General features: G+C 34.6%; 2 protein-coding genes across 11 annotated transcripts; one reads left to right on the forward strand and one right to left on the reverse strand.

The window, feature by feature from the left end:
* Positions 1 to 1,270: 1,270 nt before the first annotated feature.
* LOC140836515 (zinc transporter 8-like) lies at positions 1,271 to 2,960 on the forward strand. The gene is made up of 3 exons (XM_073202089.1): positions 1,271 to 1,920; positions 2,281 to 2,430; positions 2,527 to 2,960. The coding sequence occupies exons 1-3, from the start codon at positions 1,348 to 1,350 to the stop codon at positions 2,830 to 2,832; spliced, it is 1,029 nt and encodes a 342-aa protein (XP_073058190.1). The 5' UTR covers positions 1,271 to 1,347; the 3' UTR covers positions 2,833 to 2,960.
* A 2,109-nt stretch (positions 2,961 to 5,069) lies between these two features.
* Positions 5,070 to 15,286, reverse strand: LOC140836516 (actin-related protein 4-like). Of its 10 annotated transcripts, none has more exons than XM_073202092.1 (21): positions 15,158 to 15,286; positions 14,971 to 15,062; positions 14,155 to 14,301; positions 13,996 to 14,069; positions 13,729 to 13,809; positions 12,850 to 12,910; positions 12,660 to 12,709; positions 11,647 to 11,701; positions 10,326 to 10,403; positions 10,159 to 10,212; positions 9,658 to 9,711; positions 9,525 to 9,585; positions 8,810 to 8,861; positions 8,413 to 8,479; positions 7,366 to 7,428; positions 7,204 to 7,266; positions 6,604 to 6,654; positions 6,343 to 6,405; positions 5,751 to 5,815; positions 5,373 to 5,441; positions 5,070 to 5,291 (listed from the first exon to the last, which is right to left on the reverse strand). In XM_073202092.1, exons 1-21 carry the CDS (start codon positions 15,168 to 15,170, stop codon positions 5,246 to 5,248), a joined length of 1,359 nt encoding a protein of 452 aa, XP_073058193.1. In that variant the 5' UTR covers positions 15,171 to 15,286; the 3' UTR covers positions 5,070 to 5,245. The 10 variants fall into 10 exon arrangements, 7 of the variants coding, with proteins under 7 accessions (XP_073058193.1, XP_073058192.1, XP_073058191.1 ...); XM_073202091.1 differs by having other exon boundaries at positions 5,373 to 5,446; XM_073202090.1 differs by having other exon boundaries at positions 5,373 to 5,452.
* Positions 15,287 to 15,776: the final 490 nt, after the last annotated feature.

The following is a 15,776-nucleotide window of genomic DNA, read 5'->3' on the forward strand; positions in this document are numbered from 1 at the left end:
AGCACGAAAATGGAGGTAAATCTTATTTAGCATATTCAAATTATCATACGTCTCTCATTTAAAAATTATTATATAAAAAAAATCTTTTAAAATAATATATATAATTTTTTATTATAATTAAATTTTAATTTTTTTTACTTGCATATACTGATAACACAGATCACATGTCAAAGGTTCGAAAGGATTATAATAAAGAGAAATTAATTAGGATAAAGTTTTTTGTGAGACGGTCTCATAAATCTTTATTTGTGAAACGGGTCTAACTCTACCGATATTCATAATAAAAAAATAATATTTTTCATTAATGACCCAAATAAGATATTCGTCTCATAAATTATTGGTTTATTTCATCTCATCAGATATGATAGATTACTAAGATTTGTCCATACATATATAGAACTCATTTTCTTTTTTTGAAATTGTATGTGTGGTAAGATCTTACCCGTTAAAATGAAGTGAAGATAGTGACCATATAAATAGATCTTATGAACCTAAATTATGATAGGTGAAACTATCTGAGACATATTTTTGTTATTAATCAATTAGTGGAACGAAATCCTAGGAAGATTTTTAGATTATGATGTGGAAAACTGATAAAGAGAAGATTGATATTGTTTTTCTTTATTATTTATTATTAATTATATATGAGAGTTGACTTCATAACTACGTGGAAAAATCATTCTTCATTAATCTACTTAAATTAAATAAAATTTTTTTAAAAAAAAAAAAGAGTGAGTCTCATGTGAGACCGTCTCACGGATCTTAATCCGTGAGACGGGTCAACCCTACCCATATTCACAATAAAAAGTAATACTCTTAGCATAAAAAGTAATACTTTTATATGGATGACCCAAATAAAAGATCCGTCTCACAGATACGACCCGTGAGACCGTCTCACACAAGTTTTTGCAAAAAAAAAAAATCCCTACACATGTCGACATCTTAACTCATTTTTCTTTTTAGTTATAATTATGGATGTCTTCATAAATTAAAAAAATTAGTTGTCGAAACACATATGTATATATAAAAACGAATGATAAATATAAAACATAGATATTTCGTTAAATTTGTAAAAAGAAAAAATTTAAATGGTCACGTCGAGATTATTAAACCACAAAGTTTACGAGTTGTGGAGTAAACCCTTTGTTGTACTAATTTCCCTTAAACACTAACATTACCTCATTTGACGAAGAAATTAGCACACAAATTATCTTCAATCATTTGACTTCTTCTGTACGAGATTATATATAAACAAACAAGTCGAGGCCGGAGTTTAGACATAAAATCCCTTGGCAATCTTCTTCCACATCCCACTATTCCGGTTCTTCTTCTTCCCTTTCTGCAGAAATGAAGACCATTTTCTTCGCCATGATGGCGCTGCTGCCTGCAGTTATTATGGCAGAATGTACGTGCGAGGCTGATGAAGAAGAACGAAACAAATCTAAGGCATTGAAATACAAATTAGCGGCAATCGCGTCGATATTAGTGGCCAGTGCGATCGGGGTATGCCTCCCGGTTCTTGGAAAAGCGGTGCCAGCGTTGAGCCCTGATCGGAGCTTCTTCTTCATCGTCAAAGCTTTCGCCGCCGGAGTGATTCTATCGACGGGCTTCATACATGTTCTGCCGGACGCGTTCGAGAACCTGACTTCTCCTTGTATCAGCGCGAGCCCGTGGGGGGATTTCCCCTTCACGGGGTTCATCGCGATGGTTTCTGCTATTGGGACTTTGATGGTGGATACGTACGCCACATCGTACTACAGGCGCAGGTCGGTCGTAAAGGCGGCGGCACAAGTCGGGAATGAGGAGGAAGGGGTGGTCCCGGTGCATGCTCACGCCACGCACGGCCATGCACATGGATCTGTTTCGTCGGAGGCGGCTTCCGGTGAAACGGAGCTCCTCCGTCATCGAGTGATATCCCAGGTATATTAGATTGTTACGATTTTTTCTTTCCCTTTTTCTTTTTGAATAGAGATTGTTGCGATTTTGATGGAAATGAAATGAAATTTACTCGGACACGTCTTCTCTTTCTGTAAGGTCTTGCTACGCACCACTTATTTCTACATAAAATTGCAAATTTAGATAATATTTAACTAAGTTTTCAATTTAGAAAGTGATCTTCCCGAGTCCTTTCTTTCGAGTTCTCACGAACATTTGAAACTCCACCCCCACGACCATGTTCGATAGCCTCTATTTCCGATCCTTAATCGTAAAAGTTCAATCTTTTACGGAGTTTTTGAATTTTCCCTACATATGAGCAATAAAAGATTATCTTTGAATCAGGTGTTGGAGTTGGGTATCATAGTCCACTCGGTGATAATTGGAATAGCTTTAGGTGCTTCGGAGAGTCCTAAAACAATACGGCCATTGATTGCTGCTTTGACGTTCCATCAATTCTTTGAAGGCATTGGCCTCGGAGGATGCATAGCACAGGTAAACTCAACACGAACTTTTGGTGTCACCGGGTATGAATATAGATTATATTCACTTGGTTTCAACACTCTAAATCATCTATATATATCATTGCAGGCAAAGTTCAAGTCGAGGGCAGTTGTAATAATGGGTCTATTCTTCTCCCTCACGACGCCAGTAGGCATTGCAATTGGCATTGGAATAAGTAACATCTACAGCGAAACGAGCCCTACTGCTCTGATTGTAGAAGGATGCTTCAACTCAGCATCTGCAGGGATCTTGATATATATGGCACTCGTGGATCTTCTCGCTGCTGATTTTATGAGTCCTAAATTGCAAGCCCGTGGAAAGCTTCAATTAGGGGCAAACGTGTCTCTTCTTTTGGGTGCTGGGGCTATGTCTCTTTTGGCCAAGTGGGCTTGAGTTTGAAGATTTTTGTGATGTTTTGTAAAATTTTGCTGGATATACAACTTACTTAATGTCATTTACCATGGGTGCCATTTCTTATTTATTTTGAAGCTGGTGCAACACGTGTTTTCTTGTTCGCGAAATTTGACTGGAGTGTGGAGTTTTTTGAGTGACCGGAAGTTTTTCGGTGGAATGAACTTTCGTTCCAATTCTAGTTCCTAGTCCACTCAACGAGAAATTGATTGGAGAAGATAGCAACCTTTCTGTTTTCAGGCTTTATTTACTCATTTTTGGGCAAAAGCGCACACAATCTTCTTCGGTCTAAACACAAACATAGGTAGGCCAGAACTTAAGGTTCAGTGGATGTTTGCATCAACGCTGGAAAATCTGCCCATGTGGGCAAATCCTGCCAATCGATATAGCAGGAGACAGCATCTAAATTTCAGAATTTAAAACTCGAAACTCAAAAGTCCACAATTCATCTATAAAAAAAGAAGAAGTCCACGATTCAAAGTCAAAGTTGACAGCTTGGGAAAAGGACGATTAATGACGAATAACTACTTCATCTATATATGAAAGTGTCCCAAACAATAAGGGTGTGTATGGTCCACTGCGACGAGGGTCCGTTGATAATTCAAGCACCGTTTTGTTCAGTTGTTTTTTCGTGTATTTTCAGAGATAATCACAGGCGGTACAGGAGATGCTATCTTATGGTAATGTCGCATATGGAGTCCTCACAAATGAATCATGGACTTTATTTATAATGTGAATATATAAATAAAAGTGACTGGTATACATTAGGACAATACCTTAAGGCATAGTTTGGTACACATAATAGGATAAATATGTAATATATAATATAAGGATAAGTTAGGATAAATAAAGTGTAGGATATTATATTTAATGTTTAGTATGATTTTAATAAGAGTGATTAACTTTATATATTAGATTGTAATGACAAAATTAACCTTATCATAATAAATTTTATAATTTCAAAGTTGTAGCTTGAGTTCATATTTTTTATTTGTTTATGTACCGATAATACTTGCATGATTTATTTATTTTTACCTAATTTTATATATTATATAATATGATAATTGAGCCCTTGATTTTGTAAGTCAAGTAAAATATCAATTTTTAAGGATAATCGAGTGATAATAATAATTTTATTGAGATTTATAAAAATTATTTATATAATTATCTCGAAATCATTTATATAATTATCATATTATATAATATATAAAAATAAATAAAATATTTATTTGATTTTAATTTCTACCTACTAGCATAGATTTATAAAAAAATCATTTATAAATTGAGGGTAATTAAGTCATTTGTAGTGTATTTTATCATTTGATTAAAATTATCACACCTTCTATTAGGGATATTTTATCATTCTAAAAAATTATTTATCAAGGACCCATGATATTATCATGAGCTTTTTAAAAAGGTACCAAACATGGGATAAGAATGATTATTTATCAATCCCTCTCTTATCCCATATACCAAACTATACCTAAATGCACAAATTAAACTCGATCATCAAGGCTTAGGCGGCTTATATTATTACCAAGTAATTCATCCAATCTTTTAGATGTGATCATATATATGTCCAATTTGTATAGAACTAATTATTAGGTACACGTTTACCAAATTACTCTTCTGATTTGAAACCAACGATTTAAAACGAATTACCTTTTGTTTCTCTTAAAAATTGTTAATATAGCTATTTTATTTTCGTTGAAAAATCTTTGGTGAGCTGCATTCGACACCAAATCGGATCATGGCAGCAATTTAAACGGTGCTAGAGAAATTTCAAGGGTGAGAGAAAATTAGAAAATGTCGAAGAAATTAAAAGTTTTGAAGGCCGATGTACTTATTGAAGGTGGCAATGGTAACGGACAAATTAATCGGCCGAAAGAAAAATCTTTTGAAAGAAATCATGATAACATTGCTTATGGTGTTCGAGTATGGCAACATATTGTGTAAAATTAGTTGTGATAAGAGAGCAATGGAAGAATATGGAGAATAGTAGAGAGAGTGGGTGCCAAGGAGAATGTGCCACAAATGAAGCACAACCCAAGTCTTTGGATACATTAAATTATGCGCCATATGAAATTTACATTGGACACAAATTAAAAGGTACACCACATCATGGGATAGACTAATTTACATTGGACACACAAAGTACATATATGACAAACCAAGAAATGCGCATTTGAATAAGAATTAACTTTCAATCAATCACGAGATAAATCACGAAACTCTAAGTAACTATGCTCTATTAAAATGATACTGGGTAATGTTGCAACCGAGAAGATCCATTATCACATTAAATAACGTGTAATAAGATACAAGTAATGAAATAGCCACTCATCTTGCCATTCCAAAAAGCTATATAAATTAGTAGGTAGAACACGAAAGTATGTTAGGGGCATTTGCGTTGAATGTAAGAAGCTCCATGCTCTTCATACCTATCATCACCACAGCATATAAATTTATGAATCTGCTATAATTATTTGTAAAGCAAGTTCATGAGCTGAAAGGTAACTCACTCAGACTTGGAGAACCACATTTGCTGAAAGGAACCAAGTGATGCCAATATGCTCCCCCCGATCCAAACGCTGTACTGACACTTGTTAGTACCCAGCATCAAGAGAAACAATTTCAGTTGTTATACACAAGTCATTTGATGGGAACAATTTCTTGACAGAAAATCTGGTACACAAAATATTCAACTGGCACTCTTGAGATCAAAATAGGTACACTCAATATTTCTGTACAATTTGATCCCAACATATTCATAATATAAATAATGGTCAACAAACCCAAGAATACAGCTGCATAAACAGCCTATTCACTCGTGAAAGAAAAGGTGTAGAGCGACGAGGGTAAAAGATCCTGTAGAGCAGTCGTGCACAAATAAACCTAACCTGAATCTCCTTTCAGTAGCATTTCCACTTGCCAACACTTTCACCCTTGCTGCTTGAGGAGATTCCTAGAAGCAACATAAATCAGTATCAGAAAGCCACTCCATAAATATTTAAAGATGTCACATACCATCCAAGTAGTTGACATCTTTATCGTGCAATAAAATGTCAATAAATTGAGTGAATTTAAAATGTCAATAAATTGAAATCAACTCATTCACACAGTACTATGAGGTTGAAATGCTTATTCAAATCCATCACTGATGCAGTAAAATTCCCCTATATTAAGCTTATCCCTACATCACAACAGAGAGTCGATATATTATCTTGATCTTTACAAATTTAAAAGGGTAAGTGAATAAACAGGTATATGTTGTGCTAACACATATAGCAAATATAAAACCAACAGGCAACCAGACTGAGCAACTGCTGATCAAAGACTAGTATAATCCTCAACAAGGATATGCTTACCACCTTCCTGCCTCCTATAAAAAGCATAGCTCTTCGGCAACCACAAACAAATAGAACAAGTAATATTTAATGATTTTAATCAAAACAAGTAATGTATGTGCATATAGAAGAAATCTGAAATCACCTCCAACAGGTCTTTCTCAAGACGTTCTTTCAACTGTTGCATTGATGCAGTACCACTAGCAAGCTGCACAACATAGAATTATGATATTAAAATCCCTGCAACTTAAGTTGGCTGGCTCCAAGGAATTATCATTTAGGATGAAATTCTTTTACAACAATCAAATCTCCTAATATCTGAAAATGATGGTTCCCATACTTTTTTCAACATTATTGCAGGGAAAGAAAAGCAAATCACATTAGTAAGACTATTGAATACACATACTTGAAAGTGTGTCAAGTACGCAGGGGAGCCATAGAAACTGTGCCAATACAACTATGACATAAAACTTGATGAGTTAAAAAGTGCTTATCCTGCTATAGTACTTACAAAACAGAAATGATGAGGGATGGATCAATAAATAATAATAATTACAGTCCAACTCAAACAGAGCGAAAAACAGAAGTCCTATAGGCTATAACAAATGCAAAAGAGTAGATTGCAGAAAATATGTTCAACTCCTTTTCATACGGTAAGTATGTAGACAGAATCTACATCCCGATACAAATCTAACATTTTTAGTTCATTAACATGTCACCATCCTTCAGATTACAGCCAACAATGTTAGCACCCAAGAAGAGGAATAAATCTACAAGCTAGATGTGGTCCCAAGCTGGGACAAACCGAGTGTAGAGGACAGAAAACATGGGGAAAAAGGAAAAATTTGAAGCCGATAAGACGAGCACTCAGAATTGGGAAGACTTCCCATCAATTCAATAAAATAACAAAAAAGAAAGAAAAAGGTCCAATCAATGGGAAAATTACAACTCTTTTTGAAAGCATGCTTGATTGGTGGTGTATTAGAGACAAGGGAGAGATTCTTACCAAAATGCTGCTAAAAAGTTCTCTTCGAATGTCAACATCGCACTTGTTTATGCTCTCAATAACCTGGAAATTTTCAGAAATAACCAACTGCAACTAGGAATGAAAGAACTAGAAATGAGCATTGAGAACAAATATAAGTTTAGTAAAGAAAAGAGTAATCACCATTTGAGGCAGACCACGGACAAATGAAGCTGTCTCTAAAGAATTTTCCATGCCAGGTATAGCCTAAGATGGACATCAAATTGTCAGATACAAGTTGCTAAGTAGAAATATAAAGATCAAGTATAAACTAGTGAAGAATCAAATATTTTGTGAAGGGATTATCTGTAACTTGGAAACGAGAATATCTCATAAAACACCAGACATATTTCTCCGAGAAAAATAAATAAAACAAAAAGCGATCGTGGATAACAAGAAATCAAGAGCAAACAATCTAATAAAAGCACCTGATGTGTAAACAGATGGTGATTTTAAGAGATGACTTTAGTCACACTTCATTGATATTGTGGTATCAAAGTACTGCACATGGACCAATTTCCCAAAATAAATCATATGACATCCCCTCTTTTCAGTCTGTCCAGCTTATAACAAGACAATCTTCCTTTTTGCGGCCGTTTACCTATATTAGGTTTTCAATGTAGAAGACTTGTGACAAGTAAAACACTTTCCTCCACAAAGAAACCACAGTAAACCGTCCCTTGATACTCATTCATGTAAGCACAAGTATTACTATGAGACTGTGAGCGTGTATACCACACTCATACTGAATGGTTGCCTTATGTTCAATGTCCCGAATCATTTGCTTTTGCGTTTTTAATAACAGAGGTCTAATTTTAGATATGGTTTGATTGCCCCAAATTGCTTCATAGAGCTCGAGGGTTGTTCTATAGGTGTAGAAGTTATGTAACACAACCGCAGCTTGACCTTGGAAGTAATAATTTCCCCAGTTCTTACATACGGGGCTCAGCCATGTGTGAATTATCATATCATATTAAAAAACAAAATCCAGGAACATGAATAAAATATAAAAATCTTCAGAGATGCCCAACTGAATGCGCGCAAATATCACAGAAGTATCCAGGTATCGAAAAAATCCCATAACAAAAAAGTGAAGTAAATGCAAACACAATCACATAACTAGAGATATATAACTATATCTCATACTGGACCTTCACAAAATAGGTAAGATAGCAACTGTCCTAAACTGACCTGGACAAGAGATGGATTGAATAGTACATCAGGAATTTTGAATCTGTCAGCGCCAATTTCAATCGTCCTGCATTAAAATAGATCATTAAGGAAATTAGTAGCAAAGAACAAAATAGTAACTGACAACATTAACATACAAATTTATGATCATATTGAACAAAAAATATCATGATCATATTCTAATTTATTCCTCAAAATGGAAAATAAATGCATAAACAATTAACTCGTGCAGAAGCTGAACTAGCTAACTCTTCATGATATATTGTCCTCGGAAAAGGTGAAAAGATGACAACCATCAGTCGAGTGGCATAGCTTAATCCTAACACATCAAAAATCTTATATCCTGATTTCAAAGATGGAAGAATGAGAAATTAAAATAGCTTAAAGACAAACTTACTGTCCATCAGGAAGCTCGTAAGGTGTCATTGGGATATTGGAATATGAAGTCTCTGACAGAAAAGAGAAAAGTCAGCAATTTTAATTGTTTACTTTCTAACCCAACACAAATCATAGAACAGTAGGCGAGTCACCATTGAGGGAACAAGTAAACAAATTACATAAGCAAGGCCAAAAGTTATGCTAGTCAGCCACAGAGTAGTGATATTAATGAGAGAAGACAACATGAAATTCTCAGTCTTTTTCCTAGACACCGTATAAAAAAAAAGATTGGTGTAACATGTGGACTATTAGCTGATCACCAACTAGTTGGAACTAAGGCTCGTCTGATAATAATGTTCACAGCGGTCTTGTAAATTCACCATTAGATAGTCCAGAGAACTCGTGCATAACATTATCACAAATTTTATATTTTCTATCTCCAATGCCACATAAAGACCAAGGAACCTTTTCTTTTTGGACCGCGAAATGTCTGTGCAAATTATCACAACTAAATACCAGCATCTCTCGGATAACAGCAGTCATATTGTGATTTAGTTACAAGGTTATGATAAAGAGTAACGGGCAATTCAGTATAAATCATTCATTTAGTCTACCCTGTCTTGGTTGTAATATTTAATTGTAGCAAAAACAAAAATTCACCATAATTAAGTTGTAAAAAAATGCCACATAATATTAGTTGAATAAATCACTTTGAAACATTTAGGAGTACAAACCATCATAAGGGGTGTCGGGCACTCGGCATACACATTCTTTAATATCTCCAACAATAACTCTCTGTCACAAATAGAAATTATTTTAACTTAATGAAGGAGGACCAGAATTACCAAGCCCTGATCAAACAATCACCTGAGAATAGAGTTTGTAGCTTTCTGTTGTATTTGGGAAGTCGAGGTCCACAATCTGTGAGATCCAAAAGAAAGGGTCATAAGCGCAGTCATAGAAAAGAAAACAGCAACAACAACTGCAAAGAAGTAAGCATAACATTCAAAGAGAAACCATCAAAGAAGCTTAAATTTCAGCTAAGTTGAAGATAAGTTCGATTTATTTTTCCTTTCGGAATGCGGCCAAGGATTATGACATTGTTGAACAGATGGAGATAATTCTTCAGTATTCGGAATCAAACTAGCAAAGGTTCCAAGATCAATCCACACTAAGTGCAACACAGACCACAGTGATAGTGCAAAATTTTGATTTTACTTTAATTCAATAGATTCCATCACAGTACCGGAAACAAATGATCATTTAACAGTTAAAATAGAAATAAAACCTAAGCAGCATGCCAAATGCCTACCAGAAGTAAAGTGAAGGATTACTCGAATATTTCAAATAAATAAATGACAGATTCACCTGAAATTCTCCGTGCCGAATTTCCTTACGTTTAAATGCATATCGTGGTTTTATCTACATATTCGATGATAAGAAAGTAGGAAGAATCAAAGAAAAGATGGAAATAAAAGCAGCCATCAGTTTACTTCCTGTTAAATCACAAACTTATATGAAGGGGAAAACCTTACAGAAAGCCCTTTGTGTTCCAGGCTTTTCAATAAGCAATCAGTGAGAAATTCTCCCCCAACAGGAGATGTTGCCATAGCCTATATCAAGCATGGAGCAAAACAATTTGTCATTAGAAGGGGGAAATTATCCAAGTCCAAAACAGATAAATGCTATGTTGCAATGAAAAGTTGATACATCAACAATAGAAATGATACCAACTTCTAAAACTAGGTGAACCCAACGGATAAAAGTGAAAGCCTCCCAGGAATCCAAACTACTAACTTAACCAATTGGTACCCAGAATACTAACGAGATTTTCCTTTTAAATCACCATCAAGAGAAGAAGGTCAAACCAAACATCAAATTCTGTACACACAAGTATATAATATCCATTGGGGTGAGGAGGGTTGGCGAAGGAAGGGGGCCATTCAGGTAGTATGTATGATCAGAAAAAGGTCAATCAAAATATAGCAGGGCAAAAGCGCCGCCATGGCATAAAAAGTCGATTAAGAGATTCTGAAAAAGGTAAATTTTGCTAGGGCAAAAGCGCATGGCATAAAAAATTGACTAAGAAGTTCTGAACGAGGTAAATGGACTTCAGTCTTCAATAACCCAGAACTGGTAACCCAGTCAAAATCTTGTTAATAACAAAAAGTTAGAAGCTCGAACAAAAAAAAAGAGTAAAATACCCAAGTAAACCACCAAAGACAATCAAAATAGCATCAGGCCAACAACGCAAGTATGCTAAGAGTAAATACGAACAACACAAGATACCCCAAAACTGTGGCAAGAGGCCAAACAAACCAACAGACACATATCTATACAGCCCAGCAGCATTTTATACTCAAAACTGTAGGCATGGAAGCACAAGAAAAATGGTGATCCCTAATCTTCTGTATTTTCTTTGTTTTTTCAGACAGAATTTTAGCGTACCATTTTCAAACTAATTCCATAGAATTTTGGCACAAAAAAGGATCTTACAAGACTTGGAGTTCCCATATGTATGTTGAATTTCATGTCGAAAATATGCTCCAATAGGTTTGGATAAAATAACATCTTATAAGCGTGCAAGAAGCTGTTAGTTAATAAGGACAGTTAATCTTGTCAGAATAGACTGACCTTAAGTATCACCCTCCTTTCACATTTTTTTAATTAAAATTGCATGTTGCATCAAGTAGCCAAACGATTCCGTACAGAGACTATAATGCATGTATGAGTTCTACTCGACGGAATAGTAGACAGCGAAGAGACATGGTTCTGACACAGATAAAATCAGCTTTTCTGAAATATTATCCATAATATGAGTATCACCAAAATACCAAAGATGAAATGAAGAAGTACCTTCTGAAGAACATATCCATCATGAACTGGAGCCACGGTAGTCGATCCTCCGCCACTGAAGCAAGTAACAGTAGCAATGAATTAATATTAGATCGAGACATATAATCAATCAGGGAAACCATAACAAGAGGCATCAATGTTCTATCTTGTCTAGGCAATTTATAATAACAAAAATCGACAAGAGAGATGAACAATTCTGAAAGTGATAATAGAGAATAGTAGCAGTTTTCTCTAATAACAAAGGAGTGGTACAAAAATATTTGTCTATGGTCTGAAAGTTAGAAAGACCAAAGAATTTTCCATGTAAGAGAAAATAAGAAAACATCCAGAGCTTGCTGACACAGGTGATTAGCAAATACTTGAGCAAGAAGAAGCACAAATGGTCAAAATTAAGCCAAAAAAAAGAAACATCAATAAAAGGAGAAAATAATATTTTTGGCAACATTAGGCTAAAATCGGCACATTTATGAAGATACGAATAAAAGTTTGCAGATTCACTAATATAGATTTTGAATTATAAATCAATGGTGTTCGTTTCGGGTGACTGATTTGAGCATAAGAATGACCACGAACTCCTGACTGTAGCATCACTCCACAAGTTTATTATGATTTATAAATGGGAAAGACCGCTCCATGCAGATTTCTGTGCATCAATAACATTTCCCAGGAACAGTGAGAAACCAATATAATTTTTGGATTAAGATGCGTGTGGAGCTCAATTCAGATGAACAGAGATTTCATTTCTAATAAGCACACAGGCTGCTCTTTTTTAGGAGAAAGAAAGAAATAAAATAATTACAGTCGTAAACCATTAAAAGAGACCCAGGCTGTAAGTTTATGATACTTCGGCAATGAATTTGTTTTGTCTTTTAGAAAAAAAGGAAAAGTCTTCTGTTTAGTTTCAAATTGGAAGTGATATAAGGCAATTATCAATGGAAGGTTCAGGACTATATCAAAACCTTGGAAATAAATGGAACCGTGGTCAGTATTACAAGTAGCAAATAAATTCCTACATGTCAACGACTAAAGAGGTGGCCCGCCCCGATGCAAAAGATGTGAGGACCTAGCACCAACAGACAAATGATTACGGAATTATAAAAATATAAGAATCCACTTCAACAAAATATAGGTTACTCAATTCCAATTTCTTGAAAAAGAAATTGCTGATAGTAAGCATGCAAGACCGCAATAGGGGCTCCTCACAGCATTTTTGGCCAAAAACAAGGCAGGAACTTGGAATTTCTCAAACATAATCTCCGCAGACCTGTTAGAGTTAAAACTCAAAAAATATCAGCTAAAAGAAGACCTAGACAAAATAAGTAAACAACTAGGAATTACCACAAGTTAATATGAAAAATGTAACTTGTAAAGCATTTGGAATACCTTATTCAAAAACTTTGAATGTTAATGCAATAACATTCACAAAACTTGATTTCATAGCAGTTCCAATGTGATAACAATCTGAAAACGAACTTTTGCAATGATTTTCACTAGGAAATGTTACAAGCCATAGAAAGGCTTCCAACTCTACCCAAAAATCAAGCAGAAGAAGCTTCAACTGAAACAGGAAGAAGTAAATACTCTGTTTCAATTTCATTGCAGAGTATAGTAGTCAGGATTGTTGGGATGTTCCACAGTCTTGCAAGATCTAGGACTTGAAAACCCAATTTTCGTTATTCATTACAATGCTCTAACTAACTTGGGTTCCATAACCTCCTCAAGCATCCATTGAGCATCCTCTATCTCATCAACGTCAAACCTTAATTACAAAGTTATTTGTGGTCAGCTACAGTGATATTTATCCTCCAGTTTCATGTTGATCAGCATTCAAGATAACTTCCCCATACAATTACAGTAATAATAAGCTAGAAATTCTTATTATGTATTATCAATTATGTTCTAGTCCACCAGCTTAGAGCTCTCCTCTAAAATCCATTCCCATATTCCAACTTCTTATCACTCTTCCGATGAACCCATTTTTCTTCCAGTCACAAGGAATCTGGCATAAAAATGATTGCAAATATTCATAGAAAACATACACAGCATTGAAAGTAGAATATTATCAAAAAGGATTCAGCTTACTTTTCTCTCTGCAACTGAGTATTAAAGCATGGTTCGGCAAGTAGCATCGGATGCTCCTTTGGATCACTCAATAGGCATTTCCTGCCGGTTATAAGTATTTTAAGTGTGTGAAGTTCTGCAGGTGGCACTGAAATTGTGCATAACATGTTAAGCAAATGATATTCAGCATGTAAGAACAAAAGACAGGGAATTACATTCTCACTCAAGATCGTTGTAAAAGGTTAAGAAATGTGAATTAGAAAATTCATAACATGAAGCAGCAGCTACCTTAACGCATGGTCCCATATGTTTTCAACCATATCCCAGTCAACAACTATTCCATCTTTGATGGGTGATAACACCTGATGATATCATTTTTTTAATGATTAGCGTACAAAATTATGAAAGTGCGGCTGGATCTTAGCACAATAAATATAACACACTGACCTCCATGTGATCCCTCCGAAACCCCATGTCTTGTGATCCTACATAAAGTTTACGCTTACCCTTGGGTTTGGAATCTAGAGCAGATCCAGAGTTCTTGTCTGAATTATCCGTACCATCAACTTCCATTTGGTCAATTGACCCAACATCCTTATTAAATATATTATATTTTAAGAAAAATGATAGAATGAAAATCCAAGAATTGGCACAAACATTAGAAATAAATTTAAAAGCCCAACTCTAAGGCAACCCCTTTTTAAGAAGATCACTGTCAATTAACACCTTTATACATATTCGAAATCCATTTATTTGGCAAAATGTTTTGTCTGCATTAACAGACATCCTCTCCTCAGTCACTTAATCCTTTTGTTTCAACATCAAATTTTTTCTTCCAATTTTCAACTAAAATTATACCAATTTTAGGAAAAGAATAGTCGTATGAAGGTAGACTTTAAATGGTAAAATTCTGATCAAATGGCAATCGTGGTGTTGAGCTGCATTTAAATAATGTTTTCCCTTTAACCCCCAAACATACCCCTGATCCTCGAAGTCTAATACTTTCAAGTTTCAACTAAATTGAAGTAAAATCTCCAATTTAAAATTTAAAAAGAAAAAAACCTAGCCCTTGCACCACTGTTTAATCCCTTCCAGGCGCAAAAAAAAAAAAAGAAAGTCTTTTCAACTTTAAAACCAAAAAACCCAGAAACACGACACTCCGCAAGCAAAATCTCTTAACTTTGAAAGATAAAAGAAAGAAAAAAACCAGAAAATTATTCAGAACAAACAAAAACACACTAGACAGAGATTCGGCCAGCTCACCGACGGAAAAACAGCCTTTGGCGCATCTTCACCAGCGTAACCAGCTTTGCAGGTATGGAAACCCAAGTCCACCACTATTGCCGACACTTCATCTATACCAAACGACAACAAGAACTAAAATTGTGCCCAATTACTCATAAATTCTTATAAAAAAAAAAAGAACTGGAGAGGAATCCACAACACTTACCACCGCCATACATAATTTTTCCACCGTCTATCTGTCTTCTCCCCCTGTGATTGGGAGCGCGCTTACAGTGAAGGGAAGAATGTAAACGCAACCCGGGTTTTGGAGGATTAAACCCTAACGGTAAGTTAGTTACAAATTCGAAAATTGAGGTATTTTATTATCTATTCGAGACAATTTTTTTTTAAAATGACATTTACATTGTATTTCAAATATATTTTAAAATTTTATTTTCCTAAAAAAATTGTTGACCATGTTCATTTTCTTAAAGAGTGAGTATAATGTGAGTTAGTATATAAAATAATACTTTTTTTATGAATAACTCAAATAAGAGATTTGTCTCACAAATATGATCCGTGAGACCGTCTCACACAAGTTTTTGTCATTCTTAAATATCCCTTACTAAAGCGTCTCGAGTTTTATTAAATAGTAAGTATAATATATTATAGATAATTTACTGTTAAAATATATAAATTATAATATTAGATTATCTAATATATTTCACTTAAAAAAATCATTATGTAGTTAAAATTGAAATATTTCAGAGTAAATCTATTGTTTATATATAAAGTGAAAAATAATATATTTTAAATAAAAATATAATATATTTTTAAATTCGAAT

The sequence above is a fragment of the Primulina eburnea genome, chromosome 7 (genome assembly GCF_022965805.1).
Source record: "Primulina eburnea isolate SZY01 chromosome 7, ASM2296580v1, whole genome shotgun sequence".
Lineage (NCBI taxonomy): Eukaryota > Viridiplantae > Streptophyta > Magnoliopsida > Lamiales > Gesneriaceae > Primulina > Primulina eburnea.

Bases quoted from the DNA above. Each gene is read 5' to 3' on its own strand.
- LOC140836515 (XM_073202089.1), top strand. From the start codon at position 1,348: ATGAAGACCATTTTCTTCGCCATGATGGCGCTGCTGCCTGCAGTTATT. The intron at 1,921-2,280 runs GTATATTAGATT...TCTTTGAATCAG, and splicing joins GTCATCGAGTGATATCCCAG to GTGTTGGAGTTGGGTATCAT. The intron at 2,431-2,526 runs GTAAACTCAACA...ATATCATTGCAG, and splicing joins TCGGAGGATGCATAGCACAG to GCAAAGTTCAAGTCGAGGGC.
- LOC140836516 (XM_073202090.1), bottom strand. The intron at 7,429-8,412 runs GTCAGTTTAGGA...TGTCCATCTTAG, and splicing joins TCAATCCATCTCTTGTCCAG to GCTATACCTGGCATGGAAAA. The intron at 5,816-6,342 runs GTGATTTCAGAT...TGTTGCTTCTAG, and splicing joins TTGAGAAAGACCTGTTGGAG to GAATCTCCTCAAGCAGCAAG.